This window comes from Rhipicephalus microplus, chromosome 5, assembly GCF_043290135.1.
Source record: "Rhipicephalus microplus isolate Deutch F79 chromosome 5, USDA_Rmic, whole genome shotgun sequence".
NCBI classification, from domain to species: Eukaryota; Metazoa; Arthropoda; class Arachnida; order Ixodida; family Ixodidae; genus Rhipicephalus; species Rhipicephalus microplus.
In genome coordinates this window covers 149,200,531-149,228,383 of record NC_134704.1, presented here as the reverse complement: position 1 = coordinate 149,228,383, position 27,853 = coordinate 149,200,531, and the positions used below count along the sequence as shown (strand labels likewise).

At 44.1% G+C, this 27,853-nt stretch overlaps 1 protein-coding gene across 6 annotated transcripts; it reads right to left on the bottom strand.

The window, feature by feature from the left end:
- Nucleotides 1–56: 56 nt before the first annotated feature.
- On the bottom strand, nucleotides 57–27,853 carry LOC119174185 (uncharacterized). Of its 6 annotated transcripts, none has more exons than XM_075896038.1 (5): nucleotides 27,168–27,853; nucleotides 26,008–26,205; nucleotides 10,145–10,199; nucleotides 5,813–5,950; nucleotides 57–938 (listed from the first exon to the last, which is right to left on the bottom strand). In XM_075896038.1, exons 1-4 carry the CDS (start codon nucleotides 27,654–27,656, stop codon nucleotides 5,838–5,840), a joined length of 855 nt encoding a protein of 284 aa, XP_075752153.1. In that variant the 5' UTR covers nucleotides 27,657–27,853; the 3' UTR covers nucleotides 57–938; nucleotides 5,813–5,837. The 6 variants fall into 6 exon arrangements, with proteins under 6 accessions (XP_075752153.1, XP_075752151.1, XP_037280906.2 ...); XM_075896036.1 differs by having other exon boundaries at nucleotides 60–938; nucleotides 10,056–10,199; XM_037425009.2 differs by lacking the exon at nucleotides 57–938 and adding an exon at nucleotides 3,306–3,581 and having other exon boundaries at nucleotides 10,056–10,199.

Genomic DNA, 27,853 nt, shown 5'->3' with positions numbered 1-27,853 from the left:
ACCCAGCATCACTTTTGTTTTTGGTATATATATATATATATATATATATATATATATATATATATATATAATGTGTGTGTGTGCGTGTATACACATAGATATTACATATGTGTGTGTATAAACGCAAGAAAAATAATCCCTGAAAAGACTCCGGCGTGCGGAATCAACCGTTAGATCTCCGAATTGTGCGTGCAAGGTGTTAGCCACTGAGCCACGAAGGAGCACCTCGTTAAGCCTTCAAATGGCAAGCTATTTATATCTACCACCAACCTCTGCCGATGATCATCTCGGGGGAACTATAGTGTTTTCAGCACTACCAGCGAGATGGCGCATTGAGCGCACGTCGCCAGATCGTCATGACGCGGTGGCGCGCGCTCTCATTTCCTATGCGTACTTTGCCCCGCGGAAAGGAGGGGGGTTGACGTTCCCCCGAGCGCCCTTACTTTGCGGTCCTAGTTGCACGTGCTGGCTTTATCATTTACGCGTGCTTATATCAAGAGGGCTTCTGAGTCTACAGTTATAGACTAATTGTCGTTAAATCATGCTAAATCATACTAGTTTTCTTCAGAGCAGTGTAGCATGTGTTTATTTTATTTTATTTCCTAAGTAATAAACTGTAATGGTGGTAGGAACCACTCAAGCAATAACCAATGCATATTAGCATGTGCAACTACTTGAACAAGAAAAAAATATGTCCCGACAGTTTAACAATATATGTGGGATTTGATGTCCCAAAACCTCGAAATGGTTATGAGGGACGCCGAAAGGCTTTGGATATTTTGCCACTTTGGTGAGCTTTAACGTGCACTGATATCGCACAGTACACAGACTTGTAGCATTTCACCTTCTCAAAGATGCGACCACCGCGCCCGGGTTAGAACTTCGAGAACTTCGGATGAGCAGCCGAGAGCTGTAACCACTGATCCACCATGGCGGGCCTGAGAGTTAATAAAATAGTCAGTTAGGCACAAAAAGCAAAAAAAAACCTCGCTAGTTTAAAAAGCCAAGGAGAGCATATATTTTGTGCCAGCGTGGTGTCGAAAATGACCCCAATCAAAATAAGCAACCAGATATGGTATGCTCCCACACCAGAAATCAGCCGAAAATGCTAAACTTCTCTATTGAGAGCGACACAGCACCTTGCTGTTTTTATTCAATGAAGCCAAGTAAGAGTCCTGCGAAGGAGACTAAGCTTTTTGAATGAATATGAATTACCTACAGCCCATTATTTTCAAGCTTAATAATTGCTTTTGTAAATGAATAGAGACATCATATTCAAGATAAATTATACAATTCCTTGGCTCAGTAGCGAGATACAACTTACCTGAAAATGCAGATTGGTGCCTTCGTGAACGAACTCCTCTGCATTGTAATTTTACTAATGACCATTTCTTTTTGGAGGATAACTCTTGGTACCTTAATAAAGTGTGCGTGAAGCACGACGAAGGTGGACGACGGTAGAGAAAGGCAATAGAGATCGCTAAGCTCGATCTCCTGCAAGCAAGAAGATCGTCATAGGCGAAGATCCCACGGGTCTCGCACTGGTGGCTTAACGCAATCTCTTTGCGGGGTTTCAGTCTCAGGGCGGGCGGCAGTGCCTTCGTGATTTTGTTTGATTTTTCACAACTTCTTGATCTGCTCGTACTTTGAGTACACCAGGTCTCTTTCTTCTGCCAGAGGTCTTCCCTCTGGACGGCCTCTCTTCCAACTAATTGCATGCCTATAGAGGCCCCTTTGCGCAGCGGTCTCCCCAGTGTTTCAGTTGCGCTAGTGCTGACCAATGGGGATCAATCCGCGTGAATAACCCAAAGGTAATTCAGGAGGAACTGCGGAAAGCAACCTCTCACTGCCAGCGTCCGAGACTAATGTCCGACCGTTCGGCAAAGGCGAAATTCTATGTTGCTCTCCAAACCAGGCCCGTGTACCCGACCTGTTAAATTGCTCTGCCTTTGCCTCACATCCGGTGAGGCAAAGGTAGAGCCCATTTATTCCTGCCCATCTCGCGTGCGTTAAAGGCTTAGTACGCGGAATTGACTCGAGTGTGTGCGCTTCAGAGGGTTTCAGAGCAGAGCAGTACACATATCAGTGTACTGCTGCTCATGAGTCTCTGAAAACCTAAAAGTTCTCACTGAGTCAGTCATTGTGACATTTGCAGGCATAAATAGGCCCACAAAAATTAAGGCATGACCCTTGATATATAGAGTTGAGGCACTCACTCCCTGTCCTCTATGGTAGAATACCTGACTGCCTCTCAGGATAGCTAGGATGAGGCCCCAGTTTTTGTTATCACAGTTGAAGTTATTGCAAGATAACAACAGGCGTTTTTGGTGCCATAGTTGTGTATAGTTGTGCGCCACCAGCGCTCATAAATGCTATTGCACAAAATGACCAAAATGAGAAAGGTATATCCAGGATTGAATAGGATTTGCACCCACGTCCTGTGTGTGGCAGGTGCGTATTCTACCACAAAGCCACGCCGGTGCTCAAAAATCTTTTGCAGAAAGAGCCTGTACATGTGTCATGTTGGGCAAGGAATCGCCTTAACATATATATACTAATATAGCGTACAATAAAATAACAACCAGGCATCACATAATGCACATTCTGCAATGAGGGTGTTGTGTAAAAAGTGCTCAATCCCACTAAAAAGTGCTCAGTCATAACTTTTTGTCGTCAGCAACAGTATCAATGGGCACATGACTTACAGATATGTAATGGCTACTTCCCTGCAGATTAAAGAATGATAGTATAGTGGACCCTTCCCAACTTCATGAAATTTACGATGATTTATGGGGTAGAGGGTACCTTGCAAGAGTTGTATTAGTTGCTCCAAGAGAGTCTAGAATGTGCTCTAGAATGGTTGCTTTATCTTTCACAGTGACTATACTGCATGATCTGTGCAGGTCTGGCATTTTTTGCACCCATCATGATTTTTCACTCACAACCAAAGCTGCCAACACCAACACTACATTTCATGCAACACGTGCTCTTTATTGATGTCACAATAAAATTTAAAGATTCTCCTCTCCCTCAAATTGCATGCTCATAACATTACTGGTTGTGGTGCATCAACTTCCACATTCATGAAAAAACATACTATTGCCACGCTCTGGTGGCATTAGTAGAGGTCGAGAAAAAAGTAGGTGGCTGCTTTGGCTTAAAGTGAACAGCCATTCACTCATGTTGACCGCTCTCATTGCGCTATTAGTACATGTAGTAGATCAAGTAAGTATGCTCTTGACACTTGCCAGCAATTATTGTAAGGCTTAGAGGCTTTGAAGATGTATTTAATTAAAGAGACAAAATCAGTTCAGTATTCCTTTACTGCTTTCGATGCACTCTCGGTGCACGAACTTATTGATGGCAGTGTTGTGCATCACCAGATGATAGCTCACACCATGTAGATAGTACATTGTGTACGACATCGGCAGGCCCCTGCTTGATGGTGGCTTGATTCAAACTGGTTGATACGAGGTCTCATCACCTCAGAATCGGGTAGACAATTCCTTTCTGCTCTTTCTTGGCTCGCCTTCTCAAGACAGCTTCCTAGAACTCATATTTGTGCCTCGGCTTCGTAACTTCTAAAGCAAGAGAGTTGCACAGAAAACACAACTGAGTGCATCAATACAGAAATGGCGTGATGTGGCTCCTCTTGTACAAATGGCAGTGCAGAGCCTGTGTTTTAAATTGCAAGTTGTAGCATCATTAATAAAAACAATATCTGCTGCAATAATTGATACAAAAATGATTTTACCATGCTTAAACTGAGTGTTGTAGTTAAGACATGCATAAAATTAAAGCTGTAGTTGAGTCGTTGCAAGCAGTGCTTTACACCTACTAACCCTCTCTTTATGCTCCCCCATTCATCATCAGCTTAATTATGCCCACTTCAGGGCAAAGGCCTCTCCCATGATCTGCCAAAAAAGCCGGTCTGGTGCCTACTGCTGCCACGTTACACCTGCAAACTTTTTAATCTCATTTTAATCCCAACTCAACGTTCTGTCTACCCTTCGTGCGTTTGCCTTCTCTGGGAGTCCAGTCAGTTACCCTCAATGACCAGTGGTTATTCTGCCTACATGCCAGGTCCATGTCCATTTCTTCTTGATTTCAACTATGATATCCTTAATCCCAGGTCCACTGCGCTCTTGTCTGTTAAGGTTACGCCTATCATTTTCCTTGCCATCGCTCACTATGTCGTCCTCAATTTAAGCGTAACTCTCATTCTAAGCCTCCAGGTTTCTGCTCTGTATGTAAGTACCGGGAAGATGCAGCTGTTATATACTTTCCTCTTGAGGGTCAGTGGTCGACTACTATTCATGATTTGAGAATGCTTGCCAAATGTGTTCATCAAGTCTCGACTAAAGTAGCACTTTTAAACAGAAGCTCAGATCAAACCAAAAATAAAATTTAATTCATTCTGATGAGAAACATACTTGCAATCAAGTATTTTCTTGCAATAGCAGTTATAAACCTTGTTTTCCTTGATACAATTTTGAAAATAGAAATTATGATGTACAGAGAAAACCTTTGGGAAAAACGCACACAGGAAACATGCCAGAGTTCACTGCAGAATCCAAGATAAAAAAAAAATTGAGCACTATATAAATGGCAGAGAAAAAGTCAGCTTAACATGAAATGAAATCTATTATTCGCATTATAACGGTATTTGTTTTTATAAGCCTACAAAGATTTTGCATAAAATGCCTATGGAAGATAGCAAAACTGCAGTTCTTCAGCTTAGATGAACCTTACTTGCCAAAGTAGGAATGCATAGTTAACACCTGTTTGATTTTTATTAGGTTATATGTTTAAATTAATTTTTTTACGCACATTGCAATTCACAAGTTGCAACATAGGAGTACACAAGGCGTACCGACTCCCTACACTAGTATTGAAATTTAATAATTCAAAAGGAAGCAATAAAATGCGCTAGCATTACATTTAAATGGTACTAATTGAAATACTAGCATAATGTTATCGTGGGTATACTCGAAATCGGTGCCATCATAAGAGTTTGGTCCAAGTTAACGTGCCTTGCAATCTGACTGAAATTCATGAACTGCTATGAAATAATTGATTTGTGGAATTTTATTAATTTCCAGATAAATCATTTAAATTTATTATCACACATAATGTATGCCTCGGAGCATTCTACTCAATGACTGGAATTTCACTACAACAGTTAAAACCGTGCAATCTCGCATGATCTTTTTGAATATATCCCCTTCAGCGGCAGCGTATACAATTGCACACATCAAATTTAGAGGCGCACCACGTACCATGTGTTTATTAAATTGACTTGAAATGCAGTGTGAGCATTCGTGCGATCTTTCGAAGTGAACCAATACTGGTCGTTTAGCTTCTTTATTCTGCGAAACGCTGCAGAGGATCACTTTGCTGGCAACACTACAAAGTTCTACGAACAGTTGACGTGCAGTGTTCCAAGAACCACGTCAAGAGCATTTTTGTTCTTTGCTTGAAATGAAAGCAATGAAGCAACAAAATGTATTCCAACTTGGGTCTATTACTTAATTCTTTTTGCGCAAATGTTTATGCTGACTGATTAAATAATAATTATCAACTTAATTATATGTTAATTACCATCAATTACTGAAACTTGCACAAAACAATACATTTCATTTCTTTTCTTGGAATGTAATACGGAGTGCCTTAGAAACATGCCATGCTAATTTTGCACATTCCCAGAACATGAATTTCAATTAGCACCCGAAGGGGATATAAAGCAAAAAAGAACAAATAAGAAAAAACACAGAGGCATACTTCGTAAAATATGGGAGTCCCGTGTACCGACCTTTGGCTTTGTCTGTGTTAAAACGCTATGCGTCATGTTCATGGCCGTTTGGGTGCCCTTCGTGGCTATCCTCGCATGTTGATTGTCCGTCCCGAGTGGACGTCTCATCAGAGGTATCCTGAAGACGCTCCTCTCGCACTGCATAGCCCACAAGAAAGACGAGCACCTCTTCACAATACTCGTTTGCTGACTAAGCGGCTGTGAGGAGTTGTGCCTGGGCGTGTAGGACACTTTAAGCAACCAGCCAGAATGTGCCATGGCCCACAAGACATTGCTGGAAGTTGAAAGGCTGTGTATTACATTGACAAAATGAAGCATACTTTTCTAGATATGAACACGACCTGTCTCTTTCGAGAGGCACTAAAGAGAGAAACGATTTTTGTTGTATTAAATTATTCTTTAATGTCATGAAAACGACCGCACTTTCCACAAGAATATGCTCTGTAAAAAGAAAGAGGGTGTGCAAAAAAAAAAACGGTGGGGGCAATGCCACGTTAAAACTCTCACACAAACCGCTGTGGCAACAGCGTCTACTAGGGCGTATGCCATTTCTAATCAGTAAAAACGAAGCACACCCATGGCCACTGTTGGAGGTAGTAGAGGTGTGCACAAGCTCCAGATAGCCCAAAAGCCCAAGCCCGGCCTGCAGACTGGGCAGCTCGATATTTTTTCAGCTAGAGCCTGGGCCGGGCCTGGGCTTTTTTGTTTTTATCAGGCCGAGCTCAAGCCTGGTGAAAAGCCCGAATCAAGACAAAAATATAGATGTGCCAGAATTATCACGCATGTACGACAATACTAACGCTTTCAACCAGTCAGCTCTTCCACGAGCTATTCGTTTGTGGAATGATTTGCCAGATGATCTTGCGTCAGAACAAGACCACACAAAGTTCTATCATACTCTTAAAAAATACTTATGCACCAAAAACTGCTCTATCGCATCTTCGTAACCATGAGTGTTTACAGGACTGTTGCCGATGCTTTTGCACTATTGCTAGGTTGTAGTTACTGTCATAATAGTTTTTTTTGTATTTCACCTTCACATACTGTAACTCACTTTTCTAGTATGTATTTTGCTTACATGTTCATAAGTTGAACTGCATTTTCCATTATATTCATTATTTGCCTATGTATGTGTAGATATTATGTATATATATTTTGCTAGCATATTATCTGTACCGCCCCCCTTACACAATGCCCCTCGAGGGCTCTGTAAGGTACTGTAAATAAATAAATTGTCCTTGTTCATTTGTATGCTTTTTTTGATAGAGTAGAAGTATGCTTTTTCGTGAAAAAAATATTTGTTTTGTCATTTTTTTTCAGTTTGGGCTTATATGAATTAATTAATTAGCTGAAATTCACAGCTTTTAACACTAAGTGCCGAGGTAACAGCACATATATACACTAGAACTCAAACAACTGGCGAACGTTTCATAAATATCTTGTCTTTCAGTGTATACACATTCAAAACAAAAGAAAAAATGGGGAGAGGAGGACACTTATTCTGAGTCATGTACAATGTGTTAATAATATTAGGGGTGTGAAATACCATGACCACAATATGAACATGAGGCACGTGCCTTATGTTCATATCGTGAACATGAGGCACATACTTAGTTACTTTGTTTACATACATAATGCAGGAACTAATTTAATACCTCATGCAGGAACGACTAACAGAATTGAAGCTCGAATCTATGAACAAGCTTTTGTTTCTGCACAATAATTTGCGAATGGTATTGCACTCAGGCAGTCTTGACTTTTATCAACAATTCAAAAAGAAAGAAGCTAAAGGGAAGGACGGCACGCTTTGTTTTCTTAATAAATACATTATAATTTTTCTGTTGTCGCATGCTTCATTGCATCAGGCCAGGCCTGGGCGGACTGTCTTCTATACATCATTGAGCTGGGCTGGCCCGCCTCCGGCAAGCATTGGGCATGAGCCGGGGCAGGCGGCGAGATTTCGGCCCATTTCGGCTCTCTAAGAGTTAACACCATAGGCAAGGGGGTGGGGTGGGGACAGGGGCGGGCACTCACAAAGTAACCTAAAAGGGGAGGGGGTGCAAAGTCAGCCCCATACATTGAAATAATAAGACGGGGGGCAATGTGATGAACCTTCGCGCCCCCATGAAGAAGGCTCACCCTGCGCATGCCTACGAGTAATACGGATAAGGTGGCTGCACTACACTGTGTGCCACGATGGGCACCGCACAAAAGATTGCGGTGCAAGCGCAATTAGTGCCAGAGACGGAGTTAGCTACGTAACGTTCCCAACAGTTCCTCTCATTTCGCCGCGAGTAGCAAAACCTAGAATGCGCATGCACATACACAGAAGTGCGTGATTTTACCAGAGAGCGTGGTGTCACTGCTTCCCTGAATATATACGGTGTTCCAAGAAATCTTTTCAATATTACTGAAAAAGTTACAGAAGAGAGGCATTTGCATGCTACCTGTGGCGTTCTGTTTACTCTTGAAGAAGGTATCTTAGATGCACACTAACAGTTATTATGGCAGCAATTATGGAAATCAAAACAATTAAGTGTTAAACTAATGGAAAAAGCTAATCAAGTCCAATGGGCAAATGGCAAAGTGAGACCAGTTATCACTGTCAACCATCTAATAACCAAATATTTAGTCATGAAATTCTCAGCGACTACAGCAAGTGTGCATGTTTGTATTGAAAAGTTGGAAAGAGGCATGCGTCTACGCAGTTCTATTTGGAATAATAATTCTTCTGCATGTCAGTGCTTCGAGATATCCCGGTGTAAAGTTTAGTTCTGGTTTAGAAAGGCAAAAAAGAGAACCACCCATTTGTAGCACGAAGCCACAAGGAAATCCGTATGAATTTTTCAGAAAGAGCCTCTTAGTTGCCGAAAAATTCGGCCTGGTCTGGGGTTAGAACCCGTGATCAACGCCTTTTTGGGGCAGTCGCTCTGTCAATTGTGTTAACCAGGAAGTTAGCAGCTGACAGTGCGAAGGCGAATTCATAGACGAGTGGCTGTCCTCTTTCCTTTTGTTTTTTTTTCACCCTTCCGCCACCTTGCTAGTTTCCACAGAACTGATTTGCAATGCTTAATTCTGGTTTGCATGATCACGCATGCAAGGCAGCGCGGATTGGCGCAGTGTTCTTTTCTGATGTCACGAGCAGTATTTGCTTGCTATTGCCAGCCGGTAGCAAAAACAAAGGCAATATCATCTTTGCTTTTGTCTTCAACTCATTGCTGATTAAATATGTTTAGCATTAAGCATGTTAATCATAAAAACCACAAATAATCGTTACAGCAGAATATCTCAGAGCACCGACAAGCTAGAAGCATTCTTCCAAGTGGGACTGTGTAGAAACAAGACTGTCTCCAACTTTTCAGTACAGCCGACAGAGCTTGCAGCACTAACTAAAAAAGTTCATTATTCAATTTAAGTTTATTGGGATGCTGACATCTATAATTACTATCTCACTTTGTTTATACCTGGATACATAAGTTATCTCCAAAGATATATTTTGCCTACCTTCCAGTGCTGAATTAAAAATAAACTTTTAAAGCTTGAATTAGACACCTATTATACACTCGAATCTTGCTTAACAAATTAGAATATAACGAATTATCTGTTACAACGAAGTAATCGACCAATAGCTTTGCCGTAGTTCAAGCATTATAAATAATTGTTTATAACAAATTTTTTAGAATATAACGAGGCATTTTCATGGCAGACGTGACTTTTTTATAATGAGGCTTGAGTGTATATGTATAGCACTCCATTGAAATATAGTCCTTTGGCACCCGTAATAATTGGCGCACGAGCTATTAGCAATGTTTCGGAATGACATGAAGTAGGAAGCCAACCCTCCTTCGCAACGAAATACGCATAGAAGGGCAACTACTTCCAATATGCGACAAGCCTTCCTCGCCAGTGCGTGGATATAGTTCTGGAGTGTAGATAAGGTGCATTACATGTCCATCACCGTGCATGTAATTCATTTTCTTCATTCTTAGATCCTGCACATTTAGTAAGTTCAGCTATGATGAGAAAATGTGAAAAAAAAAATGTCGATGCACTGCTGCTTTTGTTTATAATGCAGTGCAAAGAAATACTTGTTTCGATGTGGCATGAAGAGATTCTACATAATGGGGCCCACTTATAGCTATCATAAACCTTTTCCCCTTGAATGGGTATAAAAAACAACGGAATTAATTTCTCTCATTAGTATTTATGCCATGAGGCAGCCCCGCACACTGAAAAAACTAACCTTTGGTTTTGTCTGCACGGTGATGATGTTGCGGGCAATTACAGCATCTTGTGCGCTGATATTCCACATCAGTTTTCTGTGGTACTCACGTCCAGTCTTTGTATGGCAGCCGGCACAGGGGTCCCTTGGCTCGCATGGCTCTTCCTGAAGAAAATTAAGGCAGCCTTTAGCTTTGGCAATACTTTCATTCACTAGCTTGCCTTCCTTTAGTTCCTGAATTATGTTTAAGCAATACAAGAAAAACTTCAGAAAATCTGATCGCATTCTTTGAGATTGTCACACAAAAACACAAGAAAAGCATTTTAGAATATAAGCCTCACATCACTATTTTAAGCTAATGTGAGGCACAACATATATCACGTGGGTGAGCAACCTGCGCCCACCCACTTTGTATTTGTGTGTGCATGAGAGTGGAAAAAAAATTCAGAACAAGTGAATACCATGCTGCCAGGCTCTGGTCGCAGAAGGGGAAGACCGAGGACGTATGCGACAATAGAAAATGCTATAAAAGTTCAAAGTTCTACCTTTCCACATGACCGTCGAGAGATGCAGCAGCCATAGAGTTCCCTACAATTACCTAGAGGGAATACGGGCACTGTGATCGCTCATCCTGCATGGGAATTAAGGGTAGTACACAGAATTGCCTAATCTTCGAACCCACTTGTGGCTTTGTTCAGTGTTGAGTTATGGTTTTGTTTCGAGTAAAAGTATAGACTGTTGTAGACTTTATGAGCCGATTAGAATTGATAAGCCTAAGCAGGTCACAGTGGTGAAGCGTAACTGCTTAACTTATGCTGAGCTTTGTCTTGCGGCAAAACGAGTTCAGGCCCGAAGAAGACAAACAGAGCCTCAAGATTGAAGATTAGACAGATCCATGTACGACCCACCATTCCCATGTTGGCTGAAGTGCCATGTGTTGCAGCTCCCATAAACACTAGTGCCAGAGCCCCCTATAGTTTGTATGAAGGAACCTCTTGTTATGAATGACCTCGTGCTCGTGTCTGGGGAAGAAAGTTGCGTGGGGAGAAGCACGCACAGCTGCATTTTTGGAAGAAAAATGCGACGGTGTCACACCTGTCCCGTTTATTAGGGAGGCGATCGCCGGGCTAATTCCAAGAGCCGAAGTATCGGCCCCCCCGAACCGCACCACGAAAGCGTGGACAATCTAGAAGTGGTCCTTATTGGTGCGCCAGCGGACGCCGGCTGTGGTCCAAAGAACAAGACAGAGCCGAGAGTTGATAAACAAACAAAATTATATTCTTATTAACGGCAGATCAAAAACAATACTCACGTATGCACACTCCGCAATAGTTACATACAATACGTCACCAAACAGACAATGTACTACACAGTACAATCAACCACACTTGAAACAACGGACACAGACAACAATACGCACTACAATGCAGTCGCATGCACTGAACAACCAAGACACTTAAAGACTAAAGAGATATAAAACCTATTCAGTCCAAAGTCCTTGGAACAAAAGTCTGAATGATACTCTTCCGAGAATCACTCACTCAAAGTCCCGCGTTGTTGTCGTTCCGTGGTTCTCGAAGTTTCTCTTCCAGGAAACCTCGCGTCCTCAAATGGCCACTCTCCAAGCTTCAAACTTCTTCGCCGGAAATCCGTCGGCTTCACACACGCAGCTGTTGCCCGCGTCTTCGCTCGATAGCGGTAAACCCACGCTCTTGCCTGTAGCTCGAGCCGTCCCTACGGACCAAAAACTTCGCCGACTACACGGCGGACTCTCTACGCACTCTGGCGCTCACTTCCGTCTCCTCCTGTTCTGTCACCACGGGCAGAACCTTCGCCGACTACACGGCGGAATTCCTACGCGCTCCGGCGCTAACCTTCCGTCTTCTCCTGTTCTGTCACTACGGGCTGCTCGGTTAAATACCTTGCGCGCGACTTTCCAGATGTTTCTCGTCATTTCGTCGGCGCGATACGCAGCGAAGGCTGGGGAGAGGCACGAGACGGTTCGACTGCCCTCTCCGGAGGATGATTCACTCGGTCTGACCCCGCCTCCTTCGTTCTAGAAAAATCGCGGCCTTGCTGGGCCGCCGATGTGGGGTGAGGAGGATCGTCTGCGAAGCCGTGCTTCTGCGGGGAGAGCGCGCGCCCGGGGAGCCTTGGACGTTTGCTTTCTTTTTTTTTTTTTGTCCTCGCGGCGTTTGTCCCGCCCGTTGTCGCAAGAATTTGGCGGCGCGCTCTTTTTAGCGCTCGTTTTGTGACACTGCCCCCCACTTTAAGAATATTATCTCATAATATTCAAAACCACACAAACGAGCGCGAAAAGTCACCACGCACTCTCACAGACTGTAACCTAGTCCGTCGCTCATGACACGTCACATTCACAATAGATCACTTAATACAATTGTACATAGTAATTCAATTACACAACACGTGAAAACACAACCACAAGCACATGAGTACAACACTCCACCACACATTCCCAACAATACAAATGTACAAAGTTCTCTCATTACAACAATGGTACAATACTATACATCACATCACAGCACAACACTTCGACACTTGTGACACAGGATACCACAACATTAACACAACATATGGCACTCAACACTGCCAAACACATTCTGCTTTGACCTCAGCACTTATCCTACGTACTTCGAGCAGCGCTTGCGCCCCTTTTTGCGGTGTTCGCTCGATCTCTTCTTGTGCTTCCACGTTCTTTTTCGGCGAGCCCTTTCCAACGACGATATCTGAGGCGTCGTCTCAGCCATCGCTGTCTCTTCCGACACCGTTAACGCGTCATTACATTCGACGGGTCCTGTCTGTTTATTTACCCGCTTGATCATGCCTCTACATTTTGCCCGGCTGGCCAACTCCGTCTCCTTTACACTGTCAGTCGGTTGAGGTCGTGCCGACGTAAGTCCGGTTGCTCGGCCCGTGAACTTATTCGACACGATCGTCTTCTCATTCGCTGTCTCTTGCGCCGCAGCTTCCCCTTGGGCTCTAGTGAGATCCGTCACGGGATGCTCCTCCATTGTATCTTGCGGCCGCTGTGTTGGCGAGGGCTCTATCTTCGGGTCTTCTCCCAAACATTCTGGATCACTTGGCCCTCGCGCCCCGTCGATGTTTCCGATGACAAGGTCATACAGGGGGGTCGTCATGCATAAAGCAGTAACCTTCCCGCTGAAGTACGGGGTTTCAACCTCAATTTCTGCTTCGGGAAGCAGCCGAACTGTACGGTCAATTAGGCAAACCGGTTTCGTTCTGCCTGTCAACTCACTTTCCCGTACCAAATTTCTCCGCACGATAACAGTGGAACTGCCGGTATATCTTAACACCGTAATCTTTTTGCCCGCAACTTTTCCAGGCAGCGTTGGCATTCCTTTCGTAACACCGGTTGGCTGTTTTGACATTACAGCACCCACAATAGGAATTTTCTCCCCATTCTTCAACTCTACGAATCCATCAGTGACAGCATTATTATCAGATTTCGGTGCCGCTTGCACACAGGATACCTGGTGAGTTTGACTCGCTCCGTTTCGACAAGCGTCTGCTTTGTGCCCAGTCTGACCACACTTGAAACATTTTACAACCGTAGGGCTCGTAAAGATCGTTCGACAGTTTTTCGCGCGATGACCCACTCGGTTACACAGAAAACATCGCTGCATGCTCTCTGGTGCACGCTTCTTTTCTTCAGGAGCCAATTTCCTCGAATCATCGGGACAATCCTTCTTGACCTTGGCCAAATTAGTTCCTCCTTGTGCTTCTAAGAATTGATCAGCCAATTCAAGCATTCCTTCAAATGACTCCGCCTTCCTCTCTTTCAAATACAGCGACAGGCTTGGGTGGCAACTAGTCAGAAATTGTTCTTTAATTAGCAGCTCTCTAAGCTCATCGTACTCCTGTGCTGTCCCTGAAAGTTCAATCCATCTGTCGAAATAGTGGCAAAGTCGGGCAGCATACTGCGTAGCTGTCTCACCATCAGCTGGCTTTCCTGTCCGAAATCTGTCCCGGAATCCTTCCACAGTGAATCTAAATCGCTTCAACAAAGCAGCTTTCACCTTTGCATAGTTGGCTGCATCGGTCGGCGTCAGCCTACCGTACACACTGAGCGCTTCACCACTCAAGCAAGTACTCAAAGCAGTTGCCCATTGATGTTCCGGCCAATTCTGGCTCTTCGCAATCGTCTCAAATCGGTGGAGGTACGCGTCTAGGTCGTCCTTCCTTTCATCAAACGCTACGAGTAGCTTGCTTGGGTTCAAGCGGAAACCATGATCTTCCCGTTCGCTGCTTTCAACTCTAGCTTGGACGGGAGTTTCGCTTCGCTGTTGCAAACGGAGCCGCTCGAGTTCCATCTCGTGCTGACGCTGCCGTTCCCTTTCCTCTCTTTCTTCTTTCGCCCTCTCAGCTGCCAGTCTTTCTTTCTCCAGCTCCAGCTTCAATTGCAGCTCTCTTTCTTCTTTCAGCTGTCGCTCCCTTGCCTCTCTTTCTTCTCTCGCCCTTTCAGCTGCCAACTTTTCTCTCTCCAATTCCAACTTCAATTGTTGCTCTCTTTCTTCTTTCAGCTGTCGCTCCTTTGCCTCTCTTTCTTCTCTCGCCCTTTCAGCGGCCAGCCTTTCTCTCTCCAACTCAGCTGCCTTTTCTTCCTTGGCCCTCTCTTTTTCTTCTTTTTCCTTCTGGGTGACCCACTTCCGTAGTTCGACGCCAGAAAGACCCATCTTTTCACCAAGAGCAACTAACTTTTCGAGATCCATTGTGTCTCGCAACTCGCAACTAAAACCTTGCCGCGTGCAAAAAGTATCTGCCTAAATCAGTCTATCGGAACACTCCCCTGCACTCGTTAACGAGAACACTGAACAACACACAAAATCGTTCCGATAGCACTATCAACAACTCGAGGCTCTTTCCCACTACTTTGGACACACTGTGCACCAAAAGGTCCTGTATCGCGGACGCCAGATTAATTGTCCTGTCGCGGACGCCAGATTAATTGTCACACCTGTCCCGTTTATTAGGGAGGCGATCGCCGGGCTAATTCCAAGAGCCGAAGTATCGGCCCCCCCGAACCGCACCACGAAAGCGTGGACAATCTAGAAGTGGTCCTTATTGGTGCGCCAGCGGACGCCGGCTGTGGTCCAAAGAACAAGACAGAGCCGAGAGTTGATAAACAAACAAAATTATATTCTTATTAACGGCAGATCAAAAACAATACTCACGTATGCACACTCCGCAATAGTTACATACAATACGTCACCAAACAGACAATGTACTACACAGTACAATCAACCACACTTGAAACAACGGACACAGACAACAATACGCACTACAATGCAGTCGCATGCACTGAACAACCAAGACACTTAAAGACTAAAGAGATATAAAACCTATTCAGTCCAAAGTCCTTGGAACAAAAGTCTGAATGATACTCTTCCGAGAATCACTCACTCAAAGTCCCGCGTTGTTGTCGTTCCGTGGTTCTCGAAGCTTCTCTTCCAGGAAACCTCGCGTCCTCAAAGGCCACTCTCCAAGCTTCAAACTTCTTCGCCGGAAATCCGTCGGCTTCACACACGCAGCTGTTGCCCGCGTCTTCGCTCGATAGCGGTAAACCCACGCTCTTGCCTGTAGCTCGAGCCGTCCCTACGGACCAAAAACTTCGCCGACTACACGGCGGACTCTCTACGCACTCTGGCGCTCACTTCCGTCTCCTCCTGTTCTGTCACCACGGGCAGAACCTTCGCCGACTACACGGCGGAATTCCTACGCGCTCCGGCGCTAACCTTCCGTCTTCTCCTGTTCTGTCACTACGGGCTGCTCGGTTAAATACCTTGCGCGCGACTTTCCAGATGTTTCTCGTCATTTCGTCGGCGCGATACGCAGCGAAGGCTGGGGAGAGGCACGAGACGGTTCGACTGCCCTCTCCGGAGGATGATTCACTCGGTCTGACCCCGCCTCCTTCGTTCTAGAAAAATCGCGGCCTTGCTGGGCCGCCGATGTGGGGTGAGGAGGATCGTCTGCGAAGCCGTGCTTCTGCGGGGAGAGCGCGCGCCCGGGGAGCCTTGGACGTTTGCTTTCTTTTTTTTTTTTTCTTTTTACCTCGCGGCGTTTCTGCCGCCCGTTGTCACAAGAATTTGGCGGCGCGCTCTTTTTAGTGCTCGTTTTGTGACTGACGGCCCCTCCATCTTGAGCAAAGACCAACCCATGAGACATTCATCCACAGTGCAACAGAAGGCAGGCTTCACCGCCAGTCAAAGCTTGGGCTCTGCCTTTGTTCGCACATCGGCCGGAACGCGCCGGCTCGCCGTGGCCCACAGACCGGGATGCCTTTGCTTGCCACTCTATTGTCCCAATTCTCCTCATCGCCTGCTGCTCAGCGCCGGCAGTTTGGCTGGGGGCAGAAGCGCCACGTCATCGGGCTGGGCAGGAATTTTCAAGGAAAAGCCAAATTCCTCAGACGTGCACATGATCAAGAAGGCGGGCATCGAAGTGTAGTGGTGGTGTGAAACGCGTGGTGGTGGTTGTGGTGGTGTGAGCCCTTTTTGTGGACTTTCCTTATCTCCCTCTGCATGCGGAAAGATGATTCCGCCTTCATGAGTCGCCGGACCAGTCATTGAGCATTGCGTTAGCTGATAGAGTGGACGATGCAACCAGGGTTGACTATGCTGCTTTTAAAAGTGGGGAACGTGTGTGTTTTCAGCATTCCTTCAGCGAGCATCATCCGCAGCAAGACCTTCAGCCGGAGCCCTCAAGCTTGAGCTCCCCGAGCTCATTTCTGAGCTCCTCAGCCATGTAAATAAATTGCTGTCGTTAGTACAAGTGCCTCATCTGACTTGTTCGATGATGGTTCCTACGACGGGGACCTGCTACCAAAACTGAGACCCGCAGGACCCAGAGTCGCGATACTCTACAGTGGAAGCAGTCTAATGAGAGCAACCTGTGGCCTTAATATGACACAGGCAATCTGAGAAGGCACAGGAGAGGGTGGAAAGATAGGGCCATTTTTCGGAATTATATTTTTCGTTCTATATAATTTGAATGTAGAACGTTTTTCATGGATTATAAAACAAGTCTAAACAAGTGGCGAAACTTCTCAGGTGCACTGGTTCCTACCACTCTTGCTTCAGCTGTAAAAGAACAACTTGTGATACGTAAAATCTGTCCCATTCCACCCGCCTCTGGGAGTGAACTGGGACATCACTTGGCAGGAGTGGGACGTATGTAACACAATGATAAAAACCTCTTCAGCGGCCATTATAGGCTGATTATTCAGTATCAAACTTCAAACAGTATTTCAGAGGATTGCAAAAACTCTGTTCCTCCGCCAAATACTTGACAACGTGTCCATCAATGTTCAAGTCCCATATTTTTTTAGCAGGAAAGTAAAGAGTCTTTATTCCACAAGAACTACAAACTCACAATGTTACGACTGTTACTGACTCTACTTACGTAATGAGCGTGAAATTTTCTAGCACTAAAGTGTTTTATGCCAAGGTCCAACACAGCTCTACTGGCGTATTTCTGTCACGGATATGACATTGTAAAATATCTACTAACAGATTGCATGAAAAAAAAAAGGCATGACACGGGTCCTCAAACCAGCGGCCTCCTGAACCCAGCGCACAGCGCTAACCACTGCGCCACGTTGCCCATGCAGTCAAGAGCGGTAACGGCAATCAATTATAGACACCATATACCCTTTGGCAGTCGTCAGACCTTCGTGGCTTAAGCGCGTTTTCATCATCAGTAGCGAGATGGCACGAGGTGTGCGCTTTGGACCTGCTCTGAAGGTCATCCGCTCCCGGGTTTCGGAAAGTGCTGTCTACACGAAGCGTAGTGTCCCCTGCGCGTGCGCTCACCAAACTCGTCTTTCAGGAGAGCACAAAGGTCACTTTGCTCGCTCCCGCGGCCGCACTTTCGAAAGGAGCACGCTGTTCACACACGAACAAATAAGAATTGTGACAGTTGTTGGCACTTGTGCTGTGTGTGTACACTGGTGAGTTTGTTCCGTGCGTTTTTTTTTTTGTTTGAACAGCGCGCTTCAAGTGTCGAGCTTTGACAGTCCGCGCTCATCCTGAGTATGCTTGTTTCGTGCACTCTTTCTGTTTGAGGTGCACACTACAAGTTTTGAACTGCTGCCTGCCGTTCTTCGTATGACTTTGCAATTTGTTGGTGTAGCATTCATTCCTTCGGCATTGTGGTGAAACAATGCACAATAAACGCTCAATTACTTCTGTGAAGACAAGTTTCACTTTCGCATTTTGCCCATTTCTAGAAACAGGTATCAGCCACATTTTTTTGATAGAATTGACAATAACATCGCTTTTTGTTACTTGAATAGATTCCTTAAAGATTCATTAGGCCAATCGATTTATTAAATGTCATGCCTGTCATTTTCGAAACCTGTCATTTCATTGCAACAATCAATAAAAGAGAGTTTGCCTTCCTCCCCGAAGTGCTTGGGTGTATTAGCAAATGCTGTTTCATTTCTGGAGGGGTAGCAGCGATACTCTAAAGTGTGTTACTTTGTTTTCATTAATTGTTCCTTAAGATCATGTTTGGCTAACCTGTGAAAGTTTTTGTTTAATCATATGCTTCCCCAAAGAATATGTAGACTTTTGTCCTGTATTTCTTTCTTCCTTTTTACACTGTGTAAAGTGATGAGGCAGATGGGATTCCAATGTCACTTGAAACAATTCCACCTGAAGAAGCAGTTGATGCTGAAGCTGCTTTATTGACAGAAAATGTTGAGATATCTGTGGAGACATTTCAAGGTCTATTAACGTTCGTTTTGGCTTTCAAAACTTTAGTTGATCGAAGCGACAGCTCAGAACAGTGACCTATAAAGCCCATAAAGCAGTTTTTTCTGCTAACTTCCTGACTTTACGTAATGCTGGGTACTTTCAGTTTCAGGCTGTCGCAATTTGGTCTGCTCGCAATTGCACCTGAATTCTCGTAAGACTGTAATGCATCTTGCTTACCATCACCAAATACTCATTCAAGAGAATTTCATCATCTACTGTGATGGCCACACCGAGGACTAAATTAGACTGGAATAAGGTGCTGTCTTTGTCCCGAAATCCTTGGACTTCATCACTGCTCGGCCAAATTAGAACTCTTATAGTGCTAAGAGCTTCCACTATGTCCTTCATGCCTTTCTTTTGGTCGCACAACAATATCAAGGCACCTTATTTGAGCATGCATTTGTATGTATGTGTTTACGTATACATAACACCTGCAAAGCGAAGATTTCTGAGAGGGGGGTGTTTAGCCCTCTCCGTTTCAATCTTTACACCTGGCTACGCCACTGCTCTTTTATGTGTGAGGCTTGTCAAGATGATCTTTCTCGTAAACGTTAGGTATCTTTTTGAAAACTAAAATGAAGTCACAACCCCCAAATCAAAGTGTTCACACATACACAAGTGCACTTATGTTTTTTTCTCTACATAGTTATAAGGCTAGTTCAGCCTCATCTAATAACTCAGCAGCACTCCTGTTGTAGCCTACATACTGCAGAGCTTATCCTGCAGAGCTCACAAATGTGTAATGGACGAGTTTTAAACAGAAACATTGTGTATTAAACACCCTTCGTTTACCTTTCTTGAAATGAACTATAGTCTAGCTAGCCTGTCAGTTATGCAATCTTCACGGCACTGAATGTTTGTATGCTTAAAGGGACACTAAAGGCAACTATTAAGTCCACGTTGATTGTTACCCTCCTTAATAAGCGGACCGACCGGACCAATTCACGTCTATGATGATGATATTTGTTGCCCTGCTCTTTGTAACGGGCGACCAAACGGGAAATCTGGATTTGGCACAAGAAGTCTCTAATTATTGATTTGATGTATTTGCTGCTGGACCTGTTCTATCCTACAGATAGTTCGCACACCACCAGTGTTTTAATCGGCGCTTCATTGCCTCCACTGCTTCCCACTGCGGTTGCTCTTGTGACTCCCTGAAACCCAGTGCCATTGCAGCAATTTCTGATGTTGTTCCGGTGGCGTAGCAGCCGCAGATGATGAAGTGGCGGAGACCTGTTCTTTCAATGCTGGGCAGCAGAGCACGATGTGCTCGATGCTTTTTTCCTCCAGGGTGCAAAGGGGGCATGTTATGGCGAGGTTGGGTGTGTATGTCGCCGCAGCAGCCGGGTTCGGAACATGTCGCACCCAGCTTCGCATAGCAGATCGCTTCCCTTTGAGTTTTGGTACTATGGTTCTTTCTCGATCGCTTGTTTTGCCTTACTGTAGAAACTCGAAGCGGGCTTTCCTGCTGCCATCCTCCGCCAGCTGGCACTTTCGGTCTCTTGGACGGCTTCTCGTACCTTCCCGTACCGCCACTGTTGCCGTGCACAACGTTGCCTGGCTTTGCTGCGCTAGTAGCAGCAGACCGAAAGCAGCGGAAGCCACAGCAGCAACAATGGCCATTGATCAATTTCCTGCCATTGGCTCCGAGATTGCAGACGCTTTTTGGTTCAACTCCGCCCTGCTAGATGACACCACCTGTCCAGTGTAACTACGCGAAAATTGCATTTTTGAACCACTCGCGCCATACCCCACAGTAACGTCCGGCAGTTCTTTTTTCCATCAATAAAACAGAAAGGAATAAGCAGAATTTTAGTGCATCTCTTGATGCACAGAAAGTTCTTATTTAGTGCCGATATATCAATCACTAGTGATTAATTGTAGGCGGTCCGTCTGATGTCACCGGGATCACTTTGAGAATGTCCTACTGCGGCGAATGTGTTCTTTTGAATTTACCATAATTTCTAGGTAAGCAGGGCACTATTGTTGATAATGCTGTCGTTTTACATGTTGTCATACATTGAGATTTCATTCTGTCGTAAATTGTTATTTGACTTTAGTGCCACTTTGAAATGCTGAATAATGAAAATTATCAGCTTTCTGGTTAAAGGTAGATCAACAGTGATGCTGATTTGCCAGTCACTGCACCAGTCTTATTTTGAGGAGGAATAGGACAGTGTACCGCTACACCCTTCGCTCCCCTGTTCTGTTCCTTCCAAGATATATATTGCCCAAAGTAAATGTTCAATATCTAGTATTTAGTCATTCGACCAAAACTTTTTATTTGAAAAAGTATGACGCTGTTGTGTATTCTTGGCGAACAAGTGGTGATTAGCCTCTCTAAAGTGGTTTAAATCAGGAGCTGGCAACCAGCAGCCCATGAGGCAGTATTATGCCACCTTTTCTTCTCGTATGACTTCGTATCTGAAGGCAGAGATCGCAGTTTTAACTTAAAATGATCTACACGTTTGTGACATTGGTTTGATTGGAACTTTGAAATATTGCGTACTGAAAACAAACAAATTGTAAGCCAGGTTCGTACATTACTTTTAATTTGTGGAACTTTTTCTGTTCATCAGCAGAGCCCCCCACACCTCTACGAAATGTGATGTATGGCCTGCCACTGTGTCGGCTCCATGCGATGTAGCCCTGAGACTCGAAAAGTCGTGGACCCGTGGTTTAAATGAAAGATAGTAAGCATGGAGATAACAGAGACTTACTTTTGACATGTAAGAATGGCAATTTGCAGTCACAGAAAGTTTTATTCATTGAAGACACCCACCATTACAGCCATGCAATTGATATAAAAGCACCAGCTTATGATTTGTTAGTTAACTTTTTGAAGTAGGTGAGGTGGATGTGCTGTCCCACTTCTCCGTTTGTCCCAAACCTCCCAACTATCTCTCAATTAGAGGACAGACATAATCGGCCACTGTTGCAACAGCAGATTAGCAGAAAGTTCAACAGAGTCCAATGACAACGAAAATTGGGGGACCCTCCAGGTCCGCCTTTAAAAGTTGAACACGATATCGATACCTTGTTGCATACTTTACACACTCAGTGCCTACTTTTCAATGGAATGTAACTTGAGAAGTTTCAATTGTGGATTACTAAAATGTAGTCAATAAAGTTGAAAGTGGCTTGTGTCAGTGAAGCTTGTGCATATGGCTACATTCTGTGTAATGGGTAGCATGCTTTAAACCACAAGCAATTATTCCCGTGAAATCTTTTCAAACGTGCTATGCACCCACTGTGATCTTAAGAGAACATGCACAGTAACATGGGTGCCTTCTGTAATAAGTGGCGAGCTTTAAACGACGAAGTCCCTGTAATAATCACATGTCCTGATGCCCGATGGAAATGGACGCTTGTACTACACATTATTACTGTAATATTACATGTTGTTTTGCAAAGCCTGTATACAGGATGCATGTGTAAAGCATGAACGTTATTTTCAAGCACTTTCATGCAGAGGAAGTTATTTTAACTGCATTTCCAAGCAGACCCACCATTCCTTCTAGCACACATATTATTAGAATGGCTGTTCGCATAAAAGACATTTATGATGAAATGGAATTTACACTGGACTGCTACCCCATCTTGGTGAAGTGCTTGGCCTCACCACGTTTTTTGTATAATGTGATTTGAAGAACTCTCACTGCTCCACTGAACTTCGTTAATCGCAGAGTGTTTTCTCAGTAACACTAGAGCGCTTTTTGTCGCTGTGTGATTGTACTCATGTTGCATAGTATTAGTGTCATTTTATGTTTGTTCTAACGCACATCTAAATAAATACCATAGAAATAAAGCAGACTAATGGCTGTGTAGCAGAAGACCGAACCCAGGCCACACAAACGGCCTGGGTTCGTCCTCACTCAAACCAGGAAATTTTTATTATTTATTTTATTTGCATCTTTCTCGATTTATCGATCACGCACAAAATAATGATTTTTCGCTCAGAAAGAAATGACGGCAATGCCAACACTGGCACCGAGGCTGGAATTTATACAAAACGAGCTCTTTAACGCTCTTGCGTTAAAAGGTTCAACTTGGCCTTCAGGTTCAAACGATAAGCAAATTCTAAGTATCCACCGTAATTTTTTTCTCGCAGAGAACAGAGAAAAAAGCTTCAGTTCAGCATAACAATGAGTTGGCTTTGATGCAATACTTGCATTTAGTTTCATTTGCAGTATTGCAGAGCAAAATTACAGTGACTTATTTAAATCTTTGCATAGTTTTAGCATAGTTTTAGGCTTACCAGCTATTTTTTCACAGAACAGTGATGCTTTCAGCTAGGCATGAGTGAATATTAGAGTATTTAGGCCAACCGAATAAATATTGCAGTATTTGAATTTGCTTTGAGACACATTTAAATATTTCGAAATGAGTGAACAGGCATAACTTTAAGGTAGGTCAACACCCTCGAGAAAAAAATTTTAGTTTTAGTTCAAAAGTTTTAATTATGCTTTTTGCTAGTGGGGCTTAGGAAAATGTTAAAATTGAGATGATGAAATTGCTAAAAACGTAAAAAAATGAAATTTATAAAAATCAAGAAGCGCCAAAATATGCATGCTGAGCCAACAGTGATAACTGAAAACTTTTGGTGCGACTCAAATGTGACATGGCAGCTCTGTAGTGAAGACCACATGCATCTGTGCATCTAAAATCCATGACTATCATACCTTCAAGCCTAGGTCTGTTATCACAGGAGTGAAAAAGCTGATATTTGGCAAGCTTGTTTTGCACGCAGTTGGCGATATCACAAAAAGTTACCGCTTCTTATCAATAATGCTGCTTGAATGCACAGCTCCTCATATAAATAAATAACGCACAAAACTTTATGTGAAAATATTAGTTAGAAGCAGAGCTATCGTTCGCGCAACACTAGGATGCGAAAAATCATGTTTTGAGAACAATGGCTTAAAAGATTTGAACCAAATGTCCATGTAAGAAAAAAAACATCCAACACGCCTGAACTTCACCAGGCTTATATCTTGGGGCCTCTTTTGGAGTGATACGAGATTTTCTTAAGTGAGGCAAAAGAAGTATTTTTTGCTTAGCTCATTTTCTGTCTATAGGCCACTCTTATCCCCATGTTTTACAGTGGGTCCACGCTTGGCATATTGAATTGGCAACTTGCGTTTCTGCTTGTTTTTTGACATATACTTTGCCATGTTTCATGAACTATAATAATCTTCTTAAAAAGCCAGAACTAAACCCAAGAACTCGAAATGGCATAGAAAACAACACTGACTGCTGAATGAAAATACACGCAAGTTGCCTTGTGCCAAGTAGTGGAAATTTAAAATAAAATGAGAATGTAATGTTCCGCAACTCAAAAACGTATTTAGATAACCTAGCACTACATAATATGCATGTGAAAAATATTTATGACGAGATGATAGGTGTTGTGGAAGCGGAAACATTCAGTTTCTGTTTCAGATGCATCCATCAAGGGTTAAAAAAATGGTGATAATTTTTGAGCGACTCAAGATAACTACATATCTTTCTCTCTAAGTATTCTTGAATGAACAGGGAACTCAAAAATGTCAAATCCCCTCCACCCATTTTTTTTTCAAAAACTGCGTTTTCGGAGGTGGTGACCTGCCATAACAGTATACAACTCCCGTCCCCTCCCCAAAAGGCGGTTTCACTATAGAGTGGGGCTGCTGGCTGTAAAACCACTTATTGGGGGAAATTTGGACTGAAATGAAACCACACTTCAAGGTTAAATGTACACCCGTTAGCAAAAGTATACCCACAAAGGAAGTGCATGTCTTGTCAGCACCGTCTATTCATAAACCGCCTGCTTACGAGAGCATTATTACCTTGACAGAAGAGGTCAGAGAAATGCTCTTGACACCAGATGGTTTCTAAGTTGCTTCCCCTTCCCTTGGAATCAAAAGTATGATATTCGCCTATGCCTAGTAAAAATTCATAAAAATATTGTGTAAGATGGTTGGGCAATGAGAAAAATGATGGCTTTTGTTTGTAATATGCTATATGTACTGTTCAAGCTATTCAATGGTGCTTGAAGTCCAAAAGCTGACTTCTTCTAACCCCAATGAAGGAATATGATAGGTATCTAAACTGAGGGTGTCTGCACCAGTTTCTAGCATTTTCTGACTGATCTCGCACTGATAAAAGCGCACATCTGTGCTCTTTTAGTTCAGGGTGATACACATGGGCACATGCAGTGAAGGGTCATTTTGTTTTTTGTATAGCAATCACATCACATGTGTGTGCATCAGCGTCAGATGGTCGACACGGTCAGTGTGCGTGACATCTTCATGGAACCGCAGTCGAAATGCTACGATGCTGTGAACCTTAGCCTACTATGACACAGCAGGCATCGCAATGTCACCCATGTTTTGTCGACAACAGAGACTTTCAATTGGCTAACTTATAAGACTTGAGCTATACAGCTCATGCGAACGTGGGCAGGAAAACTGATATTGTGCCTTTATAGTAATGAATGAACTCAACAATGAAACAAGCGGAGGTTTAGTATATGATGAACGACCAGGATTCCAAATACACACATAGTTGAAAATTTTTGGAAAATGTGTCACGACCCCTGGGAAATATTTCACGACACGGCTACAAATTCTGGTGATGAGTATACTTGCAAGCACTTAGGAAGCGCTAAAAAACAACACATAAAACAACAATTCAATCGATACACCTTACTTTGCATTCTTTAAATACCCTCCACATGGCTGAAAGTTAGCATTTCGTGTTTCACGTGATAAAAATATGGCATAGTTACTGCGTTAGGTTCAGCACAGCGATTTAAGTACTGTAGCTGCTATGTAGTAAAGTGAACAATACTACTGTGACTTCTGATAACTCTTGCTGTCCACAAGTGTCCCGAAGACAAGAATACCCAGTAGTGGTAGTAGGAGTTAATTCGAAATATGCGCCACAATGAAATATTGAAGGCACAGTTTGGGGGAAGTGCAGAATGCATGATATTTGACTTACGTTTTCCCTTCTGAGAATTAAGATGTTTCAGTGATATTAATAAATTAATGTTTTAAATGCATCCTATTAGCATTATAAGTTCATTTTGTTTTTTTTTTGCCATTATTTTAAGAAAGCTGCAGAGAAACAGCCACTCAGAATTTGTGCACAGGTAATTAATAAAATCACTTAGCTGATGGCAATCAATCACTAACCTTGTGGCTGGTGGAGGGAGCTGAAATAGAGACCATGGGATCGCCCTCATGCTCAGTGAAGACTCCAGGCTCAAGCTGCTGGGTCACGTCGCCGCCAGACATTGATGATCCAGCCGCTGCACGGTGAACAAGCCTGGCCGAGGATATCAAATTGAACAACTGCAAGCTGATTATGTCGGCCAGATTCGCTGATGATGTCTGCACAGGAAGAGATAGTAATGAAAAAGTATTTAGTAGACTTCAAACAATGCACCTGCCATGATGGTAACTCAGCAGATCACGTTAAGCTTGAAACTGTTAAGCTCAAAGTACAGGTCTGATTCTGTCACGACAGCTGCATTTCAATAGGGTGAAACACAAGAACACTCATGTATTTAAATTTACGTGCAAATCACAGAAGTGGGCGAGCTTTCCAACCATTTTATTAGTCAAAGGTCAGCCCCTCTACCATATCTACGTTGAGGATGATCATGTAGGGCTTTGAAATGCACACAACTTGTACTGTTGAGCTGCCTATTTTGGGCAGCGTCACTTTTGCTATCTTCCCGATCATTTTGCCGCCCTTTTAGAAAGTTCAGCAGCCAGGAACAGTGTCCTCGGCAAGAATGGTTCACACATTGCACATGCCTTCTGTTGCATATTGGGTGTTGAACACTATCGACATCTTGGCATAGAAAACACCAGACACCTTTGAAATGCCGCTGCTTTGGCAGCAAAACAAGAGTGCAGCATGTGCAACTGATTGTTCTTGCGTTCTTTCGAGAGGCCCGCGCACCTTTCACACAAGCTTTCAGATCAATATAAAAACACACGAGGTCGAACACAGCACCAAACCCATAGTCTAGGAACATTTGTAGAAACTTTGCATTAGCACCAGCATATATGGAAGCTGGTCATTCCTGCATGAATTGGCAGAGCTGCCCGAAAGTATGCCTGACGTGCTCGTAATTCAGGATTGTCGGAAAATAATCTCAGCAGCGCGCACCTGTGGGTTTTCTCGGCTGAGTCTCACTGCCAAAATTTTAATTTCTCGCACATATACAATTTCACCAGCGAAGTCGTCAGGATGACCATACTTTGGTTCTACGCGGCGAAATTGACCAGCCTGTTCGACAATAGTCTGCGCGACGAAGCTCTTGTTGCGACAGAGGTGCACGCACCTGAGGGTCCACTTGTCGGAACGCCCTGGCCTCACGTTCCATGCGACGAAGGCGTCGAGCCTCGTTTTCGGCTGCACGCACCCAAGGATCCACACGGCGGAGTTGACGGGCCTCATTCTCGGCTGCGCGCACTCGAGGGTCTTCGCGGCGAAGTTCTCGGGCCTCGTTCTCAGCTGCGCGGACCCAAGGATCCGCACGGCGGAGTCGTCGAGCCTCGTTTTCGGCAGCACGCACAAGAGGATCTACGCGGCGAAGATGCCGCGCCTCGTTTTCGGCAGCACGCACCTCAGGATCTTCGCGGCGACGTCTTTTGGCGTAGTTTTCCCGCAAGCGAACCCAACAGTCCTCCCGGCGTCGACGGCGAGCTGCGGTTTGTGCTGCTCTCTGCTCGTCGCTCTGCTGTGCCCGACGTTGCCTGGCCGCAGCCGCTCGCGCAGCTTTACGATCCGCTTCTTCCGCAGCGGTTCTTACCTTGCGAGGGGGCGCCATGACAACACTGAAGCGGAGTCAATTTAACTTGCTCTAGACGCTTGGGCCACGATCGTTATTGTGTTACGCTATGAATCCTATGAATATGAAAATACAGCGCTATCAACGACCAGCACACTTTTTGTCAGATTATGCGCCTGACAACGCCGGTCGGCGCAAGCCGACTTCTCTGCAAAGCTCACTTCTGTGGAAAGCAG